The 25,657-nt window shown below is 40.6% G+C and overlaps 1 protein-coding gene across 4 annotated transcripts in view; it reads right to left on the reverse strand.

Annotated features, from left to right (window-relative positions):
- The window catches only part of nipbla (NIPBL cohesin loading factor a), a 43,725-nt gene that overhangs the window by 11,953 nt on the left and 6,115 nt on the right, over positions 1 to 25,657 (reverse strand). For 2 of the 4 annotated variants that reach the window (XM_061729262.1, XM_061729263.1), the window contains exons 3-31: positions 23,627 to 23,775; positions 23,203 to 23,368; positions 19,368 to 19,480; positions 19,122 to 19,251; positions 18,773 to 18,936; positions 12,237 to 12,385; positions 11,953 to 12,043; positions 11,506 to 11,727; positions 11,089 to 11,331; positions 10,163 to 10,908; positions 8,541 to 8,754; positions 8,222 to 8,398; positions 7,403 to 7,576; positions 7,087 to 7,248; positions 6,873 to 6,976; positions 6,700 to 6,786; positions 6,317 to 6,548; positions 5,550 to 5,701; positions 5,367 to 5,447; positions 5,071 to 5,171; positions 4,732 to 4,861; positions 4,530 to 4,612; positions 3,996 to 4,128; positions 3,648 to 3,791; positions 1,885 to 1,971; positions 1,296 to 1,516; positions 1,064 to 1,166; positions 773 to 871; positions 353 to 499 (exon numbers count right to left, since the gene is read on the reverse strand). In XM_061729262.1, the coding sequence (XP_061585246.1) occupies positions 353 to 499; positions 773 to 871; positions 1,064 to 1,166; positions 1,296 to 1,516; positions 1,885 to 1,971; positions 3,648 to 3,791; positions 3,996 to 4,128; positions 4,530 to 4,612; positions 4,732 to 4,861; positions 5,071 to 5,171; positions 5,367 to 5,447; positions 5,550 to 5,701; positions 6,317 to 6,548; positions 6,700 to 6,786; positions 6,873 to 6,976; positions 7,087 to 7,248; positions 7,403 to 7,576; positions 8,222 to 8,398; positions 8,541 to 8,754; positions 10,163 to 10,908; positions 11,089 to 11,331; positions 11,506 to 11,727; positions 11,953 to 12,043; positions 12,237 to 12,385; positions 18,773 to 18,936; positions 19,122 to 19,251; positions 19,368 to 19,480; positions 23,203 to 23,368; positions 23,627 to 23,690 (4,719 nt within the window). In that variant the 5' untranslated portion in view covers positions 23,691 to 23,775. The remainder of the gene's footprint in view (positions 1 to 352; positions 500 to 772; positions 872 to 1,063; positions 1,167 to 1,295; positions 1,517 to 1,884; positions 1,972 to 3,647; positions 3,792 to 3,995; positions 4,129 to 4,529; positions 4,613 to 4,731; positions 4,862 to 5,070; positions 5,172 to 5,366; positions 5,448 to 5,549; positions 5,702 to 6,316; positions 6,549 to 6,699; positions 6,787 to 6,872; positions 6,977 to 7,086; positions 7,249 to 7,402; positions 7,577 to 8,221; positions 8,399 to 8,540; positions 8,755 to 10,162; positions 10,909 to 11,088; positions 11,332 to 11,505; positions 11,728 to 11,952; positions 12,044 to 12,236; positions 12,386 to 18,772; positions 18,937 to 19,121; positions 19,252 to 19,367; positions 19,481 to 23,202; positions 23,369 to 23,626; positions 23,776 to 25,657) is intronic. The other 2 variants (XM_061729264.1, XM_061729265.1) reach the window with 2 other exon arrangements.

Here is a 25,657-nt window from a genome sequence, read left to right on the forward strand (position 1 = left end):
CCCATAGTACCAGTCAATAACGCCTCCCAACTAGTCTTCCTTCCCTCAACTCAGCTTCAGGCACCGAGGAGGCAATAACAGGCCTTGCGTTTACATTTCCCTATGCACATTAAAAAAACGGGTTCATCATCCAGGGATAAAAACTGGGTCTAATCTAAAAACGCCTACTGAGACATGAGATGGCTTGTGCAATATTTCCTCATAAGAGAAAGGCATGCAAATGACTGTAGCTTGGTGGACTTGCGCATAAGTTTACTGAACAAATGTGAATATATGTCATATCTAATTATTAATATTTTTAAAACTTAACACACAATAAGATCACTGCAAAAAAAGAGGGTGGAAAACTTACCAGTATCCTTTCTATGAGCATGTCATAGTACTGCTCAGTGAGTTGTGGTCTGCTGAGCACAAATTTGCCCAATAGTTCTACAGCTGCCTCTCTCACACTGGTGGAGTTGTCCATTAACCGACCATGGACACCACGCTGCATGTCCGACTACGGACGTAGAGGGAATTATATAACATTAACAACAACAACGCGACAATGTTTCCATTATTTTTCATCAAGCTCTATCACACCAGAGCTACAGGCAAAAAAAAAAAAAAAAAAAAAAAAAGACATACGGTCCCGCAGAAAGCGAAGTAAAAGCATATTTTCCACAGTACACAAATATGAGCACCTCAGTAAGGACAGTATGCATATTTTATAGAATATGAGGCAGGATCATTCAGGTATATGTCCTTCTTGTAAACATAAATTCAGACATACCCTTGCCAGAATGCTGGGATCCACAGCCACAACCTCTGACAGACATTTCATGGCTTTTGTCCTCACAGCGATGGCACTTTCCCCAAGAACTCGTAATATCTATCAAGAACAAACAGCTTATAAAGAAATTTGCCTTCTTTCTATCCTGATAAGACAAACCAGTCAGCGTTATTACTAATACCATGTGTGAAATATGAAATAATTTCCCAGCTGCTGTGCTTCCATTAGATAATGAGATAATGAGATGGATAGCTAGCTAAACAGCAAGCTGGATAGATAGATTAATCTTACCTGTGTTAAATAAATATCAAAGCTCTGGGAAAACGGCCTCATGGAGGCCAAATAACGCACGATGAGACAGGAGTCATCATAGTCCACAGTGTCAGAGTTCATTCTTTAAGGAAAAACGAAGAAGCAGAAAGTTACAGGTTAGTAAGACTAAGGTATGTCTATTAGTACAAATCCGACAAAATAAGTGCACAGTGGAAAGAAAAAAAAGGCACAATGCTGAAACAATCCTTACTTCAGTGTGGTGAAATGAGACGGTGTTGTCTTAATGATGTTGCGCAAGAACTTCTTGCGCTTCTCTGCACGCTGCATGATTTCACCAGTTGTTTCCATCTCCTTTGCATGTTGTGGTCCATCTGATGAGTCCTCATCTTTCTGATTCTGGCTCCGCATAGACTTTTCAGCCTCCGTCGTAGCATCACGGAACCACTGGGCAACGTAAAACTTTCTAGCAAACTAGAAGACAAAGAATTAATTAGTAACAGATTATGGTGATGAAAACAGTATTTCTCAACACTTTAAAAATGAATTATATGTAATAACTGAACTGAAAATTATTTCAATGCGGAGAAAATCTTATGTATTTTTTAGCAATTTTACTTTAATGCAAAAGTAAAACACAATGAGCAGAGTATAGAAAGAAATGTATCCAATATCCATTTTCAAAGGATTTTCATGGTCATGCTTGAAAAGTATTTGGGTACATCCAAATACCAAAATTATAAAACTATCAAAACATTTGAAAATAAAATGAAAAGAAGGACAGAACATGCAAACTAGTTTTGGATATCTACACTGGCACATTCAGTCTTTCATAAACCCACCACCAGAGAAGCATCCGTCTCAGCATTTTCTTCCAGATAGTCCAGTAAAGCTTTTTGCAGCTGCTGGGTGTCATCATTGCCTGTAGACTTTAGAATCAGAGATATATATTATACACACATCCAAATTTACTAAACTGATGGATAAAACAATTTTTACTTTTAACTAGTAGTGCAACAGATCATCATTGATCCGCGATCCGTCCAGATCGAATTGATTTATGAATTGCCATGATTTATGTCATGGCAAGCGGAGGAACAGCGGAGCTTGAACGCCCTGCGTCATTTAAATCCCCTGTATGGGAGCATTTTGGCTTCCCTGTCAAATATAAAGATGAAGGCAAGAGGTTGGTGGATTAAAGCATGACAGTGTGTAGGCACTGTGGCTCAAGAAAGCCGTATGAAAGTGGAAACACATCAAGGATGGCCACGCATTTGAAGCGACATCACCCTGGTGTTTCACTGACAGGAGTGAAAACGAAGGCTGCTCAACATTCGCGGCATTTATGCAGCCCTGTGTTGCACAATCCGACTGGAATAAAGCCATCTCAAATGCTACTGGTGTGCAGACAGAGTACATAAGGCATGTTTCAACTAATGGGAGTTCTGGGTAGACTTCTCAGAGCTGGGCCATTTGCGCGTTTCCATTACCTGGAACAGCCCTGTAACCTGGCCTTCAGGAACCTTTACGTGGAAAATAAAAGAAAAAGGCCCTGTAGTAGGAGAGGGACATTTTTCGGCAGAAAGAGACTACCTGCTGGTCTCAATTGCTACGACCGCAGTGTATGTTTAAAAAAAATAAAATAACAGACACTACACTATTATCGCATCGGTTTGGATTGTGTTTTATTGTGTTGTGAATGCCACTATATTTTCATTATTAGCTATTTGATCCTTCTTGACTTCAAATCAAAAATATCAATATCAAAAATGATAACACTGACTGATGACAGCGGGCTCTGTTTAGAACTCTAGACTAGAGTGATCCATCATTTTCGGTTGTTTTTGTTTTCTTCAATACTTCTGTATTCGGAAGTATCTTTTTTTAACCTACTCAGGTAAACGGGAGCTGACTTTCAGTCCAACTGCTTTTCTGCCGATGGTCGGCCGTCACGTCGGTGTGTCTAGCAGATTTGAACTCCTGCTACTGGAAATGTGCCTATAGTAACTGCAAAGAGGTCCACACTTTCCCCAGACAATGTAGACATCCATGTCTTTTTGAAAAAGAATTGTAAAATATAGGCTCAGGTATGCTTTGCTTTCTTTCTTTTATTCTTCTTTGATGACATGGACATTAGCTTTATTTCACTATCCATGTTTCAAGGAAGCTGACTTGCCTTCTTAAGTTGCATTCATTATGTTGAAAAGAAGATATTATGCCTTGTGCACTTTACTTGATTTATATATTTCAATTTAATAATTTAAAAGGGTTAATAAACGAAAAGAAAAAACTTTTTTTTTTTTTTATCTGCTCCGTGACTCTGATCTGAGAAACGATCTGATGTGCATGTTTTTGGATCTGTTGCACTCCTACTTATAACCCACAGGTATCACAGATGGGACAGTTGTTACACTGCCTTTAAATGTCCTGGAAATTTCCTCCTTACTTCTACGTCTGTAATACACCCCACATTTTTTTCTTCAAGTAGAAATGGGTTGGGGTCCTTATGGGTTATGGGTCAAAGTCACCACAAATAGAAATTACAGCATTCAGTCTTAACAGTCACCTAATGTTGAGGCTGGTTGTAACTAAAAAGAACTTGTACCTGTTGAAGGATACGATCAATTGATCTCTGGTCCATTTTACTTGTGACTGAATCCTTCCTTAAACGGGCAGCCACTGTCCCCAGGTAGTCTAGAGATGCCACTCTCAGAGCCATCTCTGTCTGTTTATTACTGAACTGATGTACCTGATTAGAGCAAAACCAGAAAAAGACAAGACATTTATCAGTACTTCAGACTCAAAAATTACACAACAAAGCTAAGCAAATGTTATTCTAGACCTATTCATGTAAGGATATTTATTTTCTTAAAAACACAATTAGAATAATCCAATCTCAGGAAACCTTTGCATAGAGAGTTTGTTTTCTTGGATTAAAGAAATAAACACTAACCAGCAGTCTACCAAGTAGACTGAGCAACAGCTCTGCAGCAGGCCATTCTGGTTTGTTTACTGTTGAGAGCAAGTCCTGCACAAAGTTCTCGAACAATGGCCGATAATCTTCTTCTCCCTGTTTGCTGCCACACCTGAGGCCGAGAAAAGTGAAAGTAAGCAACAAAAAATGGAAGCGGGTCATTGTGGTAAAAAAAATAAATAAATACATAAAAGAAGGCATAATGAGAATGAATGAATGGCAGGAATTGTAATATGCCAAATAGATGGTTTAATGTATTGTTTGTATCTATTGCAGTACCAGGCAGCCCAGTACCGCACCATCAAGATAATGCTGATTTTGTTACTATTTCTGATGGAGAAGAGAACGTGAGAATAAGCCAAAGCCCTCAATTATAAGAAAGGAAAAAAGGGGTCTATCTTTCCTTTAGCTTACAAATCATCTTTTCACAAACTCTATAGTTAAAACAGACAAATACAGTTTCATAATCATACAACGTTATCACTACCATGTGCCAAATGAAACAGTAATTACTTTTTGAGGAAGACTGAAAGGAAGTTTTGAGCTGTTCTCATTGCTGTCTCATAAGAGTTGGTTATCAACACATCTTGATCCACCTAGAAAAAAAAAAATAATAATATTATTGCTTAAAAGTATTCTAAATATAGTGTTTGCATTGTCAAACAGGTGATAATTGCTCGTGTGATAACCTCTGTGTGCCAGATTGGCTAGTTACCTTGGATTCATACTCGTCAAAGAAATCTTTATCACTGGGGAGATGGACGACACACTGGATCAGCTGAAGCACCAGAGCAGTTACCATTTGAATGTACATCGGCTCTCCATCCTGGTCCGAGCTGTTCAGCCTAAGAGATATGGGGTTAAAATAACTGGTTGGCTACTATCAAGGGTGACATTTAGAAAAACAATGATTTTGGAATTTGTTATGTCATTGTTATACTGGGATATAGTCATTCTACTTTATATTTTTCAGTATTAAACTACCCTCACCTTATTCATGCCTCACAACACTACATAGCCATAAATCTATGTGAATGGATGTTCAACAAGATACCTGAAATTCCTGAGTGAGCGTTTGCTGGTGGGCAGTCTGGCCAAAGAGGTAAAGATCTCCTCCAAGATCAGCTGCCGGTGCTTCTCATATCGGGAGAATACCTGGAGAAAAGGGAAATAATACATGTTCTTTCACTTTTCATTTCTGTAAAATAGTAAAAACACAACAAGTATATACAGCTGAAGGGGAGACATTAAAGAACAAAAAAGTGACTTAAATAATTTCGACCAAACAATCACAATGGTCCCTTAAAGTATTTTTAGATAAACATTGAACTGCTCTACTCAAAGACTCACCGCTGTGACAAGTTTAATGGCACACAACTGAAGCTCACTGACATTCTCCACAAAAAATGGAGTGATTCCCATGGAAGAAACCTAAAAAAAAAAAAAAGGTCACAAGTCCTCATCTGGTTTGCAATGCAATTTCTGAAATGTTGAACCAAATGCAGTTTTGTTTTAAGTAAAGTTATTTTTTACCTGGAGAATGGTGGTGTCTGTAAGTAATTGGATCTCTAGGAGCTCAGAAATGTTGCTGACAATGTCACAAACTTTGTTGTACAACATCACAATGACACGTTGCTTGTGTGTTGAGCATTTTGCACGCTTTGCCTTGGAGCTCAACATGCCACCTAGACAAATAAAGCAGCCTTGTTAAAAAAATACTCCAGTTCTTTTGATCATCAACAGCTCATATATAGTTAAAACATTTCTTTGTGTATCATCTATTTTAAAATCAATCAACTTTTAAATGATTTGGTTTGCAGGGATTAGCATATTAAAACCACTTTATGACCGAGAGACTATCCAATGGTAAAAGCTTCATCCAGCAAGACAACTGATCCTATGACACAACAAAGATCACTGGAGTAAAGCAATAACAAGTTCAAAGTGATGGACCACCCCAATAAACACCCTATATTCAAGTCTGAGAACAAACTACATCTGAAAGCTCCCAAGCCACAGGGCCCAAATGACTTGGTGCACAAAAAAGCAGGTGGCTTTAATATGGTTATCAGGTGTATTACAAGAGCTCTCTAAGTTTCTTTCGTACAATTTGATGCATTTCAACAAATTGGACACAATCATACGTTCAACAGAAATCTGCACTAGTGTTTATTATGGTCACTGTAAGTCATCAAAAATGGTAACTCATTAGCTTAATCTATTTTCAATCCCAACCATGTAAAAGCCTTGTTCATTATAAGAAAAATGATGGAATAATAATGTAGTATAATAGTGATCACCTCCATGTGGGTCCACCCTGTAGACTGGATCATACTGTGGATACAGTGTGTTCTGAAGATGGAACTTGGTGTATTGTAGAACTCGCTCGATGACATCTTCTATGTAGACAGCCTTTGGCATATGCGATGAGGTCATTATGTTAAGAGCTGTCAGACAGGCGTCTGCAGACTTTGTGACTCGCTCCATTATCAAGTCTCTCCAAAGTCGTTCCTCATCTTCAGCATCATGGTCCTGAGGTTAGACAGAAAAGGACTAAATATTTTCCCCAGCAATAATGAACCACCATCCAAATCATTAATAGCGCTGTCAACAGAAACAATATGGTGTAAATAATAAAAAATTAATTAATTAATGGGGTGGGGTAAAGAGAAAAGGATCTCACATGGTTCATCATGGTGGTGAGCTTGGAACCATCCTGGATATTCTTTTCCAATATGTTCAGGAGCTTTACCAACTTGTCTGATGGGATCTGTAAAACAGACCAGAGGACATGTTTTTTTCTTTATGTCCACATTAATAGCTTAAATAATGTTTTTATATCAATGTATACTATACCCTGCTGGAGATGCCCATGGCCTTAATTTTGGCAGATTCACTACCCAGCTCATTCAACTGGTGTTTGCCAAGCAATAGTTCCTGAGGCATTTCATCATCATCTGCTGCTTACACACACACACACACACACACACAAAATACATTATACAAATTCACTGTAAAATCAGTTGTTAATGTAAATGCAATTATTGTACTTCAAATCACTGATATTTACCCATGGTAGTGAAATCCACATCCTCAAGATTTTCTAGTATGTTGTCAATGCTGTTCAAGAACCTCTTGAATGTAGATGAGTCCATAAGCTCTTCTTGCGTCAGTTTGGGTTCATAAGCTTTCCGTTTCTTCTGCTTCTCCTTCATCTTCAGTTTTCTTGCAACTGAATAAAATAATATACTTTTAAATATCTCAGTTTCTTATTGTGCATTAGTCTTGAAGGTCTAGATTTGTTATTTTAAGGTAAAAGGCCAAGACGCATATAAAAGTCTGTGTCACAACAGATAAAACATAATTTGAAATGCTTAAATACATACTTTCACTCATGCTAGGTGGTGGTGAATCTTCTTCGGAAGAGTCACGGTAGCGGCTTCCTGAACCTCGTCGACTGTCTCGGTTCCCACTTTTCCGGTGATCCCCTGAACCCCGTCTCTCCCTTTCATCAAACTCCCAGCTTCTGTCTTTGTCTCTGCGATGCCTTTTTCTTGCAGCTGTAGAAAAACCACCAAGAAATACAAACTAAAAAATGTGCAAAAGCAACATACAACATTAAAAATGAATATAAAGCCCTGTTTCCACTCAGTAGTTTGGTCTGGGCCAGTATGGTTTGGAAGGGTTAGAATGGTCCAGTCAGTTCAGATGAGCATTCCTACTGCAAGGTGGACCGCCACTGCAGGGTTTAGACCAAATGCCTAGCATGGCGCCATACTAGTGTGACGACAACAAACGTGGCGCTACAAACAAGTCATCCAGCAGGTCGTTTTTTTTCTGCCCGGCTACATCTTTGTATGTACAATACATGCCGCATTGTATGAGAGAAGGTTGGGGGTGGTGAAGAGAAACGCAGCCGAAAAAACACAAGAAAATGTCTGGCGTCAACTGAACAGCAATTTGGTGTTCGTTTCACACTTGCTTTTTTGTGGGCAGTCAGGATTTTCTGTCCACCAATGGACATATTGTATCGTGTGACGCCAATAGCACCCTTTTATAATGAAACACACATAATAGCGTAACCGGCCGGACAAGCCTGGACCGATGCGGGAAACAAGGCTTTAGTTTATCGAACATCTCGTACAAATTAGTATTTTCAAAACAAAATTAGTAAAGAGAAATGACATGAAAATGAATTAACTTACATTCTCCGTTTGCATCAAAGTCGTCATCTGAGCTGACCTCAGCATATTTTGGCTTCTCATTTACAGTGCTTCGTTTCCTTTTGTTCATCTTTACTCTTTCACACAAGGGCATGGTAGATTCGATCTCTGCCAGCAACTCAGGGGGAAGCTCCTTCAGAACTGCTGGGTCCATACCACCTAATATTTAAACAGACAATTACTTTTTTGAGTAGTGCGTGACAAACATGGACAAGTATTAAAAAAATTAATAAAAACACACTGTAAAGATATTTGAAAGTTAAGTAATATTGCTTGCAATTCCACAGCTTTATGTTCTTACTTTTTCCAGATCTTCCTGATGAGAACCTGTTCTTTCCAGACTTGCTGTGTCGAATGATTCTCTGAATCTGGTCAACTGACAGCTTTTTTAAAACCACAACAGGTTTGGGTCGCTTTTCAAAATCCTTAACCAAACCCAGCCTTTCTAGTTTAACCTTAGGTTGGCCCCAAAGTTGACCTTCAACTGAACCACTGCCATCCTTATCCCGATTTATCTGTAACAATGAAGAGGAGATGGAGACAAAGGGGTTAGGTTCAAACATCTATGACATTCATGTGTCACAATTTTAAAAATAGGATTTTGTTAACAGAACAAAATAATCAATGTAGGATTAAGTAAAAGATGATTGGAACTGACATGATATTAGTGATTTTGTTTCCACTGACCCAAAATCAAAGAAAGATATATTCCACCATTTGCCAGTAATTCCATGACTTAAATTAAAATACGGTAGTCAATCCATGATATATTGTCAACACTACAAAAGCCGCAAAAAAAAAAACCCTGCCACAAGCAATTTGGGCCAAATTTCCACACAACACATACAAAGCACAGTGAAATAATAGTTTCAACTGCAATGGAGGTAATATCCATCTTCTGTCAACTGACATGGCTTTCTTTAACACTTGATGAAACATTGATTAAAGAGGGAGGGGAGCTTGACAATAACAAGACTAATCAGCGGTGCAGCATAAAAATATAGTATTCTATTGAATATTGAATCGATTTGATGTTTTAATAATGCTGAGTGCTGTTACTGGTTTTCATATTGAAGTTTTAACCAGAAAAGTGATGTATAGTATGATAAGTAATTATTTCTTACTGCCTGAAAGAAATGTACTTTCTATGAGGCAAGTGTATTTGGGCAAAATAGTCTAATTACTAGGTCAGAATACTAAGTGATGGGGCCACAACGCACTTAAGGCTGACATATCGATAGCATTGCTACGCAGAGCCTCTGTGTTGATGCAAACCCACCCCCAAAGAGCTCTGCATTGCCCAACATGCACCTACAAATTTCTTTGACTGTGTCCACACAATGCAGACTGCAATAGCTGTGGTTGGTCCGCTGCACTGCATCATTTCACTTTTCTGCTTTGTCCCTACTACTAGACTTGTTCACACGGCACACAGACCACCTCCGCTCATGCCTTTACTGTTCCTAATTTGTCCGCTCCCACTCCACTATTGTTTTTTTTTCTGTCATTGAAACGCAAACTTCATAAAGCACGGTATTCCATTTGCATCAAGTTAACAGAAGCATGAACAAGGCTTCAGCTGTGCATCATTTCATGTGGCATTCGGTATAAATCTGTCCACAGTGGAATATATCTTCAAGGCATTTGCTTGGGTAAAAAAAAAAAGAAAAGTAATCATTACCACTTTTAACAAATGGTTAGATGATGGTTAATGTGCCAAAACCATATATTATATAATATATATATATATATATATATATATATATATATATATATATATATATATATATAAATAAAATACATAAAATGGGAAAACAAAATCAGGATACAACAGTGGAGTGATTTGGTTTTGTAAGATTGCAGGCAGTGACAGCTGAATGATTGGTAGGTGGGTAGGTATTTGGTTTAGTCAGCCCAGATCACCTTAGGGATCTGGAAGTTCTTCAGTGCTCCACTATGCCCTCCCAGGAGCTGAGCGGGAAAAGAATCTGGAATTTTAGGACCAGCAGCAGATGACGCCGGTTTGGAACCATCTTGCCTACTGCCACTCCGACCAGGCTCTCCTGCGGAAGAGGCCTGGAAGCCAGACCTATCTCGATCACTTCGGGAGCGAGAGTCTGGTCTGTCTCGACTGCTAGTCTCATTCCGATGCCTTCTATCCCTGTCAGATTCGCGGTCCCTGTCTCGTCCATGCTCCCCTCGATTTGATGACTTGGCCATCTCTCCTCGTCTGTCTGAGGACTTCTCATCATGACGGTGCTTTGATGACTCCCGACCCTCTCTTCTGTTGTCATGTTTATCAACCCTGTTCTTGATGACTTCTGGTCGTCCGTCTGGTTTCAGCCGCAAAGCTGTGTCAGAACCCTCCACTGCAGCCGGCCCACCAGCTGGTTCTTCAGGCCAGCGTTGGGCCTCAAGTGCAGGAACAGGGGCAGCCAAACAGGGGTCGAGCTGGCCATCAGCTCGGCCTGCTTGCTGGAGGTCGATGCTCACCATGAGGGGAGGGCGGCTGGCACCATTTCCAGCTGCGGTGGCCTCTTGTGGAGTCAATTTTCCAGCATTGCCCCCTCCTGTTGATCCACTGCCTGGAGCACCTGTAGGGCCACCGGGTCCCCCTGCTCCTGGCTCCAGCGGAAAAGAGTCCTGTTTTCTCTTCTTCAGTGGCTTGTCTATATAACAAACAAACAAACAAACAAACAAATAAATAAATAAATAAAAGACAAGGAAAAACATATTATAACATTTCTGCATCAACATTCACCAACATTTATGCCCTTTCATTAAATATTTCCATAGTAGCATAATCATAAAGATATGGCTTCTTTAATCTATATTAAGAGATGGAATACCTTTATCTTGCACTTCCTTGGAACATTTCTCACTAGCAGATTCTATCCTTTCAATTTCAGCAAGGGCATCAAGGTCAACATCATCATTAGGGGGACTGGGATGCTGAAGACCACTAGCACCACTTGCCAGCTGGGAGACCTGCTGCTGTTGAAGCCGGGTTGGCTGGAGAACAGGAACGTGTTGAAAGCCCAAGTCTGCTTCAATATTGTCCGAGCTCTGATCCATACCAGGCACAACATCGCCTAACAAATAAACACAGCAGTACAAGGTTGGATTTAAAGGGGACAATTAATATTTGTTCCAAAGATATCTCCCATACATAATATTCCTTTCAGAAAACAATTATATATGAAAAAAAAACAAAAAAAAAAAAACAACAACTGTAAAACTGTGACTAAAAAAGCTGAGTTTCTTACCTGAAGGATCAGATTCATTTGACTTGACCCTGGACAGCTTAAGGGTGAGTTTTGTAGAGTCTTTGTTTGGAGATGTAACAATGTCATACGAATCTTTTTCTTCTTTTACTGTCGGGGTTTTCTTCCTTTGTTGGAACTGCTGCTTCTGGTCAGGTCCTCCATCCCTTGGTGAAGGTGTATAAGGAGGAGGTGACTGTAGAATCAGTGGTGGCCGAGAACCCGCTGAAAGGTAGCAACATCAGGTGGATGAGATCAAACCCACAAGAAACAGTCATTCCATAAGGTAGACAAAAAAAAAGGGGAAACACCCAGGTACCGTTATGCTGTTACTAAAGGATAATGATCTCAAACTAAGCAGTAAATTATTATCAATATTTTATAGCCTCTTGGGAAAATAGGACAATGTGTATGTTCTGTAATAAACTTTGACTCTTCTGGTGTCCTTACGTTTGGGTGTTCCGTCACTTGAAGCTGGAGAGCAGCCTGACTGCGGAGACCTCAGAGGAAAAGAAGTATTCCTCATGGTGGAGTCACCCTCCTGATCAACACAGACATTAACATCATACAACACACTGGCCTCTGAATCTGGGATTACAATGTAATAATATAACTACTTGGAATTACATTTTCTATTTATTATTTCCTTTATTCTTAACACAGCCCCCACCACCCATTTTCCTTTGCTTAGGTAGAAAAGGCATAACATTTTTAATATAGCTTGTTATTCATACCTCATTACCCAGTCGTTGCACAATATTCAGGTAGTCTTCAGTACCATGTCTGTCTGAGTGGTGGTTGGGAGCGTTAGCCATCTGCCCCGAGACTTTGCCCTCATGGATATTTCTTATCCCACCAGGCACCAATGGGCTTGCCACAGACACTGAAAGAGCAAAGATCAAAAATGCATTTATTTTTTTTTAAATCATTCCTCAGTAATGTGATGCAAAGATTGTTTTAAAAGAAAACAAATCCTCACTGCTAAAAAAAAAAAAAAGTAACAAAAAAAAAAGGAAAAAAATTCCTGCTGCTGCAATAGTTATTTTGGTTTGACAGAAACCAATTTAATACATACGCTCACATTCAAGCGCAATTATTTAGCCAAATAACACTTTGTTTAATCAACTACATGCTTAAAAGAAAAAAAAAATTAAATCAGTAATCAGAATCAACCAAGAAAATTTTAAATCAGTGCATCTCTAAACTGTTTTTTATGTCACCACAATAGGCTGTTTGTTTTATTTGACTGCAAAGGATGCAATCAAAACACCAAATTCAAGAGAGTCCAGCTTGTCTCATCATACACCAACCAAATGTGGGATGCACCACCACTCTATTGTTCCTTGATAAAAAAAAATGCATAAAATGTTTTTTAATTTTCCTTGAGGGGGTTTTGTCTAGCTCTACACATCGTTTAGCTCCTTCTCATAGTGTTTTTTCATCTGGTAAATTGCACAAAAGTAGTTCTGGCATCACTGTGTTGCCATGGCAGGCTAGTGGCGACCTCTCATGTCTCATGTCAAACGACTCAAGATACAATCTCCATTGTGAGACGTCTAGAAATGCATAGTTATCATTTAGGGGAATAATAAAGGATTATCTTATCTTATTCTATTATTTGTTTTTATTGAACCACTACAATGGCTGGTAGTTTGAGCAAAACTGACCAGCCACTACACACAATAAACTCACATTTGGTGGGTGCTTACTTCCAAACCGGCTATTGCTCTCAAAAAAGCCTAAAGTGAACAGTTATCGTTTGCAACAAATGTCAGTACATGTAACTTAAGGAGTACAAATGACAATCACTCTTATATAAACTGCAAACATATTGAATCTCTTATCCATAAATTGGTGTATGCTGCAGACATCCATCAATCATTGTTTGGTTTCAACAAATAAACTTGCTACTTTTATTACTGATAACTTTTGAAAGTTACACTCAGTGCGTTTACATGCAGCAATTCAATCTGGTTGCAGATCTGATCAGATAATGACATGCAGAAGATTGGATCACTTGTCTGAGTATACATGCTGTTCAGAGATCAGACTGAATCAGATTGAATAACCCACTGTAACCAGAGCACGGCTGACTCCGTGACGCTAGGTGGCGCTGTACCCAAGGTAACCATTTCAACAAAGAGCCACTTCCGGTTGACCTCCGCTTAACAACAAGGAAAAGAAAAAGTGCATTCTCACTGCTTTCCTATTAATAATCTGTCTAAAACAGCCTTTCTCAACCTTTTTTCAGTCATGACACCTTTCAAAAGTGAATAAAATCTCACGACACCCCAGAGTAAAATATAATTAAAAACCGCACTGCGTCGCTCTGACTGTAAATGCATAAATCCAGTTTATTTTGTATCAATAACTTGAACACGATAACTGCACCAGAGTAGAAGTCATCGTTCACTGTTGTGATTGGTTGCCACGCTGATGGACAGAAACTATGGTGATTTTTAAAAGAAAGACTGCCTAAAGAGACTTTTCCAGACGGCTTTTCCAGCTTTTTACACCGGCCGTTCAAAGTGAAGCCTGATTTATGGCTCCGAGTTAAATCGACGCAGAGCCTACGCCGTAACGTACACGGCGAAGCGCACCGTACCTGCGCGTCGCCGCGTAACCTACGGCGTAACTCTGCGTTGGTTAACGTGGAACCATAAATCAGCCTTAAGGCAGCGAGCGGCGTGTGAGCGACGGATGACTGAGGGAGAAGAGTTTCTCCAGGAGTGGAAGGCAGCGCCGGGCAAGTTATGCCACAGTTTGCAGATGGATTGTTGATGCGTGGGCTAACGTGTCTGCTGGGATTATTTTGCGAGCTTTTGCAAAAGCGTGCATTTCCGAGGCGCCGCACGGCACGGAAAGTGACTCTGACAGCGAGGAATTTCAGACTGGCACAGCTGATTTAGCGGAGCTCTTTAATGCAGAAACAGAGGATGAGGACTTTGATGGGTTTGATTAATGTAAAAACTGAAATAAAGTAGCCTACAATCAAACAAAGTTTTGCTCCTGCTCTAATTTTAAATACGCACACTTGTGTGCTTGTGTGTGTGTTTTGCGGCGCGCGTGTGTGTGTGTGTAGACGGCTCCTTTTCGGTCTGTGCGCCGTGTGTGTTTTAAATACAGAAATGACACAAGACTGAGGCCTTTCCACACGGCGCCCGTATGGTCGCGAAAATACGGTATTTATATATGAAATGTCAGAATAGGTCATTTTTTGACAACACCCCTGAAGCAGTCAGACGACACCCCAGGGTGCTACTACTGAGCACGCGCCGTCTCCTTTCACTTCCAGGTGAATCTCCCCCCCCCCCGGGGGAAAACCCCACCCGGGGGAAATTCTCGAGCATGCGCAGACTGCAATATCTATGTCCCCGTATACATGGCGTTAACAACCTGATTGCAACTGGGTTATCTTGGTGCTCCAACCTGGTTAATGCATCCGGTTAGTCAGTCCCACATAGGTCCCAACTAGATCAGGTTGAGGTGTTTACATGCAGTTTAAAAGTCTGAACGATGTCTAACCCGATCTGCAACCAGATTGAATTACTGCATGTAAACGCACTGTGTAATTTAATACCCCCAAGTTGGCATAAACATTTCAAGCACTTAAATTAAAAAGGTACAAGCCAAAATCTTACTATATAAAAAGTTACTCTATATATACATATGTTTATACGTATAAATAATCCATCCATTTTTTATAGCTGCTTTATCCTTTGCAGGGTCACAAATCTGAGATGCACACATTGTCCTATTCAATCAAATAAACTGTTTCTTATACAACATTTAAGTATTTATCAATTTGTAAGTCTAATAATACCAGTGTCTTTAGAACACACTTCAGTAATTTCTATTTAAACAGTTGATCCAAAGGGCAGAGAAATGTTGATGATCAAAAGATTTCCCCGACCGACTAAGACTACGTTCACACTGCAGGCCTTAATGCTCAATTCCGATTTTTTCCCATATCCGATTTTTTTGTGTGGCTGTTCACATTACCGTATTTTCGCGACCATAAGGCACAACTTTTTTTTTTTTTTTTTTTTTTTTAAATGTGCCGGGCGCCTTAAGAAACGGTGCGCCGTGTCTTATACCTGAATTACGGTAATGTAAGGCCGGCCACCATGAGAACTGTAAAAAGAGAAGGGGGCGGGTGAAGCTGAATGAGACCATCCACTGAGCTGTTTAATGCGAAACAGATGATGAAGACTTTTAAGGATTTGCTTGATGTGTAAAGTGAAATAAAATACAATCAAACTAAGTTTTGCTCCGCTCTATTTAAATAAGCACACTTGTGTGTGAGTGTTCTGCAGCGCCGGCCGGTCGGAACCGTCCACATTCCCCGGTTAAAGCAGCGGCTGCAGCAGCGCGGTGATGGTCGCTGCTGCAGCCGACTTCCTGGTTCCCCAAGCGGGTCCGATGACCTGGTTCCCGGCCGCTTTAAGAGCAGAGATTTCTGGGGTCTGTCTCAGGTCAGATCAGCTTCACTTTCCGAGATTTGCAGCCAAATCTGTCGGTTACAAACCCGGTACCGGATCCCGACATGCGCGTGTGTGTATTCGCGGCGCGACACACAGATTCTCATGTAGCCTATGTGGTGCTGGACTGGCGCAGCTGATGGACAGAAACTTATGGTGATTTTTAAAAGAAAAACTTTGCATAAGAGGTTTCCAGCCGGAGTCATTATAAGGGTGAATGAAAAGAGGGGGCTGGATGAAGGGATGATGATGATCAAGAAGCTGAGACAGGTCTGGAAATTCGGACTGGCGCAGATGAATTAACGGAGCTCCTGTCGGATACAAACCCCGGTACCGGCTCCCCGACAGCGCGTGTGTGTGAGCGGGTCCAGCGCGAGGGTCCCGGGACGCGGGACCCGGGACCGCCGCGGGACCAGCGCGGGGGGGGGGGGGCGGACCGGGACCGGGACCCGGTCCGCCGCGGGACCAGCGCGGGGGGGGGGGGCGGACCGGGACCCGGGACCCGGTCCAGCGCGAGGGAGCAAACGGGGAGCGGGACCCGGGACCGCCGCGGTCGGGATTTTTAAAAGAAAAGCGTTCCCTAAAGAGACTTTTCCAGCCAGAGTGAAATGAAAAGGGCTGGATGGATGAGGAGATGATCAGTGGCTGAGACAGGTTTATGTGCAGCAACCCGGTGGTTTTTTTAAATTCTTTAATGCAGAAACAGAATATGAACCTTTGAAGGGTTTGATTGATGTGAAAAGTGAAATAAAATATCAAACTAAGTTTTGCTTCTGCTGTATTTTTAGCGCGTGTGTTTTGCAACGCGTGTCTGTGCAGCTCCGTCTCCGTAGACGGCGCCTTTTGGGTCGGTGCGCCGTATGTGTGTTTTAAAACCAAAAATGACACACAAAACTGAGGGTGCGCCTTTCCACACAGTGCGCCATATGGTCGCGAAAATACGGTATCTTTTAAAATGTGTCCTATATCCGACTCGAGTGTGAACGCATCGCGGCCCTGAACTGACCCGCATGCGCAGAGGCGTGGGATGATGACAATGATGGATTTGCATCCAACAGGTGCCTATGAACTGCCAATTATCCATCAAGCTCCACAATTATCATGTTAACATTAAATCAGATAGATTTGTCAAGGACGTTTCTCTTGCATCTCTATTATTGTGCGGGCATGAATTCTCAGAGTTTTGCGGGAGCGGGCGGGAGCGGATGTAAACACTGCGGGCGCGGGCAGGAGTGGAACACACAAGTTGCGGGTGCGGGCGGTAATGGTCAGAAATGCAGCGGGAGCGGGATGAAGAAAACAGTCCCGCTATAGCAGGGCTCTAGCTCCGCTCCCCGGAGTGTCAGCTCTGCTCTCCGGCGTTCAGCTGGGTTTATCACCTAACACACGGTCCAGCTCGCTGTAAAACGGGCAGGTTATGCGACCACGACCGCTTCGCTGATTTGAATCCTTAGCTTCTTTATTTAGTAATATGCTTGAATTCAGCAGGTTGTCTCTCGTCTGCTCTGAGGTCGTAGGCGAAAAAGAGGTGAGCGGTGGGGAGGGGAGGAGGAGAGGCGGAGGCGGCCCGGAGGGACCCCCGCCGTCTCCCGTGTCTCCCCCGCGGCTCGGGGCTCTGCGTGTGACGTCAAAGTCGCATTAATTCCGACCTGCCTGTTCACACTGAGGTCGCATTGCAAAACATCAGACCTGTATCCGATTTAGAACCACATATGGAAGCGACCTGAATCTGATTTGAAAAGATCAGATTCCATGTGACTTGTGCTGTTCACACTGTCATAAAAAAATCTGATCTGAGTCACATATGAGCAAAAAATCGGATTTGGGTCACTTGGGACCTGCAGTGTGAACGTAGCCTAACTGAATAAGGTTTCAATTTTAAATTAATTGTAGTTTCCACAAAATGAGGAGTGTATCACTTGCAGAAGCAAGAAAAGTTATACTAAGAATGTATACTAAGAATATAACCAAGAATGTATTTTTGAAATATGTTGTAACATCCATCCATCCATCATCTATACCCGCCATTATCTATACCCGCTTTATCTGCTGGAGCCTATCCCAGCTCATTTCAGGTGAGAGGCAGGGGTTACACCCTGGACAGGTCACCAGTCCCTCACAGGGACTCATATAAACACACAAACCATGCTCACAACAGCATGCTCACAACCACACTCACGCTCACACCTACGGGCAATTTAGAATCACCAATTAACCTAACCTGCATGTTTTTGGACTGTGGGAGGAAGCCGGAGTACCCGGAGAAAACCCACGCAAGCACGGGGAGAACATGCAAACTCCACACAGAAAGGCCCCTGCCGGGCCTGGGAGTCGAACCGGGGACCTTCTTGCTGTGAGGCAACAGTGCTAACCACTAAGCCACCGTGCTGCCTAATGATGTTGTGATGTTGTAACATCAAATGTTTAATTGCAATTGCTGGTTAGTTGATCAACTGACCAGAGACGTCATTATGTCAGAGACCACACAAGTTTAAAATTAGAACCAATGAAAGCATATCAACGGCTTGCTTTTCAGAGATAGGGGAATCCTCATAGAGTGCACAAAAAATTCTCAACTATTTAGACATTTAAGAAAAAAGAAACCCTTTGTAAACATACTCTTCTTATCCAGTGACATAAGAGAGTCATAAGAATGAAATGTTGTTCTTTCAATGACAGACAAATGCAGTGTATGCACACAACACCAAGGATGCACTGATCCAAATTCCAAGACTCATCTATTCATGCATAAAATTCAACTCACAATGCACTCACACATATAGTCTCACCTTGTTGAATCTGTTGGTGTTGGTTGTAGCTGGGAGGTTGTTGGTGGGGATACTGCTGTATGTAACCTGGCGCAGGGCTCTGAGGAGTGTAGGGGCTGGGTACTGGACTGTTCTGTTGGCCCATATAACAACTAATAGAACCGGTTTGCGGGGTGACAAACCTGCTGGATAAAGAAAAGAAGAAAACGGGGAAGGCAAATCAAGAACATGAAGAAAAATGTCAGCAACAAAAGTGATATGTGTAACATTTTTCAACTTATTAAATAGTATATTTGTGCCATGTTTAAACAACTTCATAATCTGTCACATCATACACAGCCTCATACTCAACTTTTGTAGCAAAACTCACCTTGATGGATTGGGGGAAATTGCAGCTGGCTGGGAAATTGCAGCTGGCTGGAAGTTTGCAGACTGGGCAGGGCTATGCATGGAGTTTTGGGTAATCTTGAATGGTGGTACCATTGGCTGCTGCATAACATCTGTTCAACACATTTTTTTAATTTAAAAATCAACATAAATTGTGTCTTTATGATTATATTACTTTTTATAACTATCAAAAATAGCAATAACAGGCTTTATAAAGTTGGATTAGTACCTGTATTCATACTTTTCTCCCTGAAGATGCCAGGGTTCCTGGCCAGCATTGTCTGCAGCAACAGTGGTGCATCTCCCTCTGGCTCATCGCTACCCAGGTTGTCCTTCAGCTCTCTTAAAATACATTAAAAAAAACAAAAGAGGGGAAAAAAAAAACATTGCGACATCATGAAATATTTAACAAAAGACGGGTGTCAAAATGAATAGCTAAAATCAGAGATATATACGCATTTAACAATATTTCATGACAAATGCAAATAGGGCTGGGCGATATTTTATTAATATCTCGATATTTTTAGGCCATGTCACGATACACGATATATATCTCGATATCTTGCCTTAGCCTTGAATTAACACTTTGATGCATACAATCAGACCAGTATGATGATTCTATACGTCTACATTAAAACATTCTTGTTCATACTGCATTAATATATGCTCATTTTAAACTTTCAAATATGTCAAATTTACCAAAACTGTATTTATTAAACAGTTACTAAGCAGCGAGTGGCATAAACATAAAAAGTGTTATTTCAAAACAGAAAGTGCACGTTGCATCTCTCTGACTCCCCGTCTGAAGAACATCTGCTAAGAACATGTTCTGGTCCTGGTTTTACCAGGATGAGCTGGTTTTACCTGGTTTTACCAGGATGAGCTGCTCTGAGCAGGAGGGCCTTTAGAGCACCTTTATATTCAGACTAATGTAGGTGGGACTGCAATGTTTCATCCTCTCCTCCTTTAATTTGCATCACTTTCACTTACTTTTAGAAATATGATGTCATATAGTCTTGTTTGACTTTGTTTCAATGATAGTGATTGATTTCATGAGGCCACATTTAAGCAACACTAGGTGACGTTTCTCAGCTCTGGAAGAGAAAAGCCTGAATTATGGTTCCGCGTTAAATCGACGCAGCACCTACGCCGTAGGGTACGGCGTAGGGTACGGCGTAGGCTCTGCGTTGGTGTAACGCGGAACCATAAACCAGCCTAAAGGCTCGGCTGCGCGTGTCGCGTTGAGCGGCTCCTCGGCTCTCCGGAGAGCCGTGCGAGGGGAAAACATCCCCTCCCGTCTTTACTAAACCAGTTTGCTTTGAAAAGAGTCCATCGCGCGTAGCAACCGCGCAGATGAGCTCACGGCGCAAACAGGCAGAGTTTAGGAAAGTTAGAGTTAAGTTAAAGCGGGGTGGAAGTGAGCAGCGGTCCCGGACAGCAGCGCCTACACCGGCAGCTGGTCGGGGGCCAATGATAATGCACACACGACAGCATGTGACTGACGTATCTAACAGGGTGCGCTTGTTTTATGTCTCAGAGAAGGAGAGACGAGATGAGAGAGTGAGAAAAGCCTGTAATTTAATGCCCGCGGCTAAAAGCAAATGTATATTCGAATATTCACGATAGAGTCATTTTGTACATCGCACAGAGTAGAAGCCGAGACACATCGCCTATACTCGATATATCGCCCAGCCCTAAATGCAAACATACATTGTATTCAGATTCTTAAAATGTGACTGTTTTTTCCGGATGCATAACCCATAACTCTCAGTTGGGAGTTTTAAGATCTCCCTGTATTAGTTCTTTAAAAGCAAATGTGCAAATCTGTGCGAACTACAACAAAATTGCAATGAGGGGTTTAAAAACATTTAGCTAATAATGAAGTAATTAAGCAGTACTTTAAAGCATTCTGGGTCTGTTTTCACCTATGTTGGTACACATCCATAGTGCATACCAGATTGCATTTTTGTCACATTAAGTTCTCAGTTCAGTTCATGTTTAGAAGTGTTGTTTTAATTATTTCCCAAATACCACACCACAGGCGAAATGACAATGGTCAGTGCTGTCATTGGTCAATATCAGTCTACGTGGAGCATCATGTTTCCATGACAACTGGCCTGAAGCAAAGAGCTGTAAAGGATGACAACCCAACCAATATACACTTTGATCTTGAGTTGGACAATTTGTTTTCTATATCGTTTGTTCCTAGTGGTCTAGGGAAGCTATACAGTTTGGCCGCGTTCAGACTGCCAGCCAATATCCGATTTTTAGCCCATCCAGATTGAAACTGGATGACTCTTTTGAAGTCTGAACAGTCCCAAACCGCATGAGATCCGATTTTTGCAAACCAGATCGAAACCACCTCCGGGAGGTAGTTTCATATCGCATTTGGGCAGATGCGTCTCATTCTGAACATCTCCAAACACTCAGATCGGTTTTGACTGTCCGTGACGTCACTCTACGCGACACCAGACCAGACCCATGCGCCAAACCACCCGCCCATTTCGAGTTGTGGAGCTACGTTACAGGTATGGAGCAGTCGTAAGATGCCGAAAACAGCAGTCCTTGGACAGAGGAAGAAAGAAGAGTTTTTGTTGTCACAATTACATGACGTCACACAATACACAGCTTGCCCCGTGTGAATGTGTATGAATGTGTATGAATGTTGGTGGTGGTCGGAGGGGCCGTTTGGCGCGGAATGGCAGCCACGCTTCTGTTAGTCTGCCCCAGGGCAGCTGTGGCTACAAATTGTAGCTTACCACCACCAGTGAGAATGTGTATGAATGAATAATGATCTAAGTGTAGCACTTTGAGATTCATTGAATGGAAAGTGCGTTACAAGTTAAATCCATTATTATTATTATTAATACACGCGCTGGGTGATGCCCCCGCCGACGCCGTTGCTACGGCAACCCGTCAGATCAGTCAATGATGTGGCCCAGTCTGAACAGAGCCAGATGCGATTTGGACACTTGCTAAAAACAGTGTGGACAGTCAGCCATGAAAATATGGATACGGATATATACGGATATGAGAAGGAATCAGATATGAATCAATTTGCCTGCAGTCTGAACGCGGCCTTAGTAAATGAAACCAGACTGAAGCTAGAAGTCATGTACATGACTTCATGCCTTACTCTCTTTTGTCGCAATTGTTTATATGCTCTTTCAAAAACCATAAGTCACAACCCAGCTATCTACGGAAACCTTTTTAGCTAAAACTTGTGTGGTAAAATACATAGTTGATACGAATCAAGGTTGCAGAGCTTTCACACCACAAACCAAACACATCTGATAACTATACTGTGACCACTTATTCAGAAAGGTATCAGTACATGCGTTTAAGTGCATGCTAGAGTTAAGTTGCTGTGGAGCGTGGAGAAAATCACAAGTAATATAAATTCAATCTAATCCAATCCAATAAAGTAAAGCTAATAATTATACTTCTTCAAACATATACGTTTCGGGTGTTTCTTATATGCTGCTCACTTATTCTGATGGTGACATTGTTCTTTTGTACATTTCCATCCTTCTGAATGTAAATGGAACAACAACTGCAACATTCATTCAGTCTTATTCTGTCAAATCAAAAAGTATAGGCTACAAGAAAAGAGAAATAAGAGGACGATATTAAATGTTTCAATTTAATTGTTGTCAGATTTAAAGATTACAAGAAGATTTAAGATTACATGTAACGTTGTCCCAAACATATCCTTATTTCAAAACCAAATGTCAATTGACAAATCACTGCTCAATCTTAAGTGCATTTTTCTTTCCCAATTGTGGAGGAAAACCTAAGTAACCGAACAAAATCCACCCAGGCATGAACAGCATGTCAACTCCAAACAGACTGGCCACTGCAAGGATTTGAACCAGAATCTCCTGAGTGTCAATGATGCTAACCACCTTACTACTTTGTTGTGCTAAAGCCGTACCTAATGTTAAACTTCAAACTGCACTGTAGACAGTCCCACAATGTTATCCTGGCTTGTCACTCTGTTCATCACATCACACTTCCTCAAATTGATTTCTTCACAAAACAGGTGCATTTATTTTTATACTCACATGTGCTCTGTGGACACCTGGTTGAGGCCATGAGCTAGCTGGGAGGCCAGATTCTCATCTCGACAGCCCAGTAAGCAGGTGACTTCCTCTGCAATCCTCCCATTAAATAAGAGGCTCTTAGTGGTGGTAGCAGGTAGAGGGGAAGGGAGGGGCAGCTGGTTCAACACTATGATGAGAAAAAATTTCCAGAGGATTTAGATAAGTAAAAAAAAATAATGGTGGGAGATAGAAAAATTGAGAAAAACTGACTTGGTTGCAAGAAAGAAAAGCAGTGGAGAACAATCCAATATACACCATTGAAGCAAAATATAAAATGTACATTTGTTCAAAACTAATATTTCTACTCCCATACCATACTGGGAGAGAAGATGGAATAAAAACAATATCTGACAATATAATTAGAACACAGTTCTATGACACTTACAGTCTGTGAGGCTAGCGATCCCAGCAAGAGTGGTGATGGGAACATGAGGCATATCCCCATTCATGCTGAAGGTGAGGGTGGGGAGTGTGTTGATACACAGGTAGATTAGGGGGCCGATGGACGACACCCGTCCTCACATCTCCTGGCACCTTCAAAAGAAGATGGTTAATGAAAGAGAGAAAGACAAATACATGTTGAGTTATGGATATCAGGGTGACAAAGACAGACAGAGAAAGGTGTTTTAATTGTGCATATTTTTGTGTGACCATTATTCATACTTTTCCATTTATCATTTTGGCATCATCTATTTTTTATCTATTATTGATTTTATTTTAATTATTATTTTTTTTTTTTTTAGGTTAAAGAGTAGTGGTGTAACAGTACACGTTCGTACAGAAGTGTTTCAGTATAGGGCTGTCGGTGCAGATGTGTACGGACCCGAATAAAATGTTTAACAATAGCTAGTTAAAAATCTTGTTATATATGCATTTTCATTTTTTATTGTTTCATTTTTATGAGAAAATGTATAAACTGTTGTTTGCAAAAGTTGAAAATTAAACAAAAAGCAATTTTTATGTTTTGAGTTTTTTTCCCTTACTGTACCGAAAATTAACCGAACCGTGACCTCAACACACTTCCCATTTTTTTGAATGAGAAGGTGTGTCCAAACTTTTGGTCTGTACTGTATACACACACACACACACACATATATATATATATATATATATATATATATATATATATATATATATATATATATATATTAGGGCTGTTCGATTTTGCCCAAAAATAAAATCTCGATTTTTTTCTCTCAAAATCCGATTTTCGATTACGATTATTTTGTGAATTGACAAAAGGCAAAGAAATTATTTCAAATATGCTGTTTTTTTATTGAACATTTGCCCCATTTGGCTTTAAGTGCAAACTTTGCTCTTATTAAACCAAAAATGAATGAATTAAGTGCAAAACTCTGTAAAATAAGTTAAAAAAAAGTTTTAAAAAATATAATAAAATAAAAAGTTTTATCTCTGAAAAATAAAAATCAGCAAATCAGCACTTGCAAACATACAGTAAGTTATATTTCCAATTAAATAAAACAAGACATTTTCTAATTAAACTAAACTGGGTCTTTGCATGCTAAATAATAATGCAACCCATGAAGGAGGTAGAGGTGTGTAATGTCAGTCACTACATTTGCAAGTTTTTTGCAAGGAACACGAGCCGGTCTACGGCATCTGGCTTGAGGGATGCCCAGTGGCATGTTCCAACGCCCCCTCCTACACTAAAGAGCCTCTCCGATGGGGCACTTGTCGCAGGTATTGAGAGGTATTTCCACCAATCATTATTATGGTATCAATCATTACCGTATTGATCCGAATATAAGACGACCCTGATTATAAGACGACACCCTCTTTTTGAAGACTCAAGTTTAAAAAAAAGACTTTTTGAACACCAAATTCAATTTTTATTCAGAAAATAATTACAATACATCTGAAACAAATGATTATAAAAATATATTCGAGATAAAAAGCATGTAATTTTGCGTCATCATCTTGAAGTTTGCGTCATAACTTCTCCTCAGCTGCCGGTTAACCTGCCGAACTTCCACCCACTTTTCTCCAGACTGTCGCTATGTTTCTCCTTTTTCTGTTATCTCTTCTCTTATTTTCTTCTCTTTTCTTTCTTAGCGCTATTTTTTATTTTTCTTCTTCGTGTTACGGCTATTTTTATTTTTATTCTTCGTGACAGGGGTTCGCTTTGGCCTGGGGAATTAAGTTCAGCATTCGCTTTAAAGATATCTGGCGCCATCTAGCGTTGTGAATGGGTATAATGTCTAGACCCCGAATGTAAGACGACCCCCACTTTTTCAGTCTTATTTCAATGCGAAAAACACCGTCTTATATTCGGGCCAATACGGTAATATGTGTGAAAAAAAATATAAAATAAAATAAAATAAAAAAATAAAATAAAATAAAATAAAATTTAAAAAAAAGTGAAAAATCGATTTTACGATTTTCACGTTTTAACATC

The sequence above is a fragment of the Cololabis saira genome, chromosome 9 (genome assembly GCF_033807715.1).
Source record: "Cololabis saira isolate AMF1-May2022 chromosome 9, fColSai1.1, whole genome shotgun sequence".
Classification (NCBI taxonomy): domain Eukaryota; kingdom Metazoa; phylum Chordata; class Actinopteri; order Beloniformes; family Belonidae; genus Cololabis; species Cololabis saira.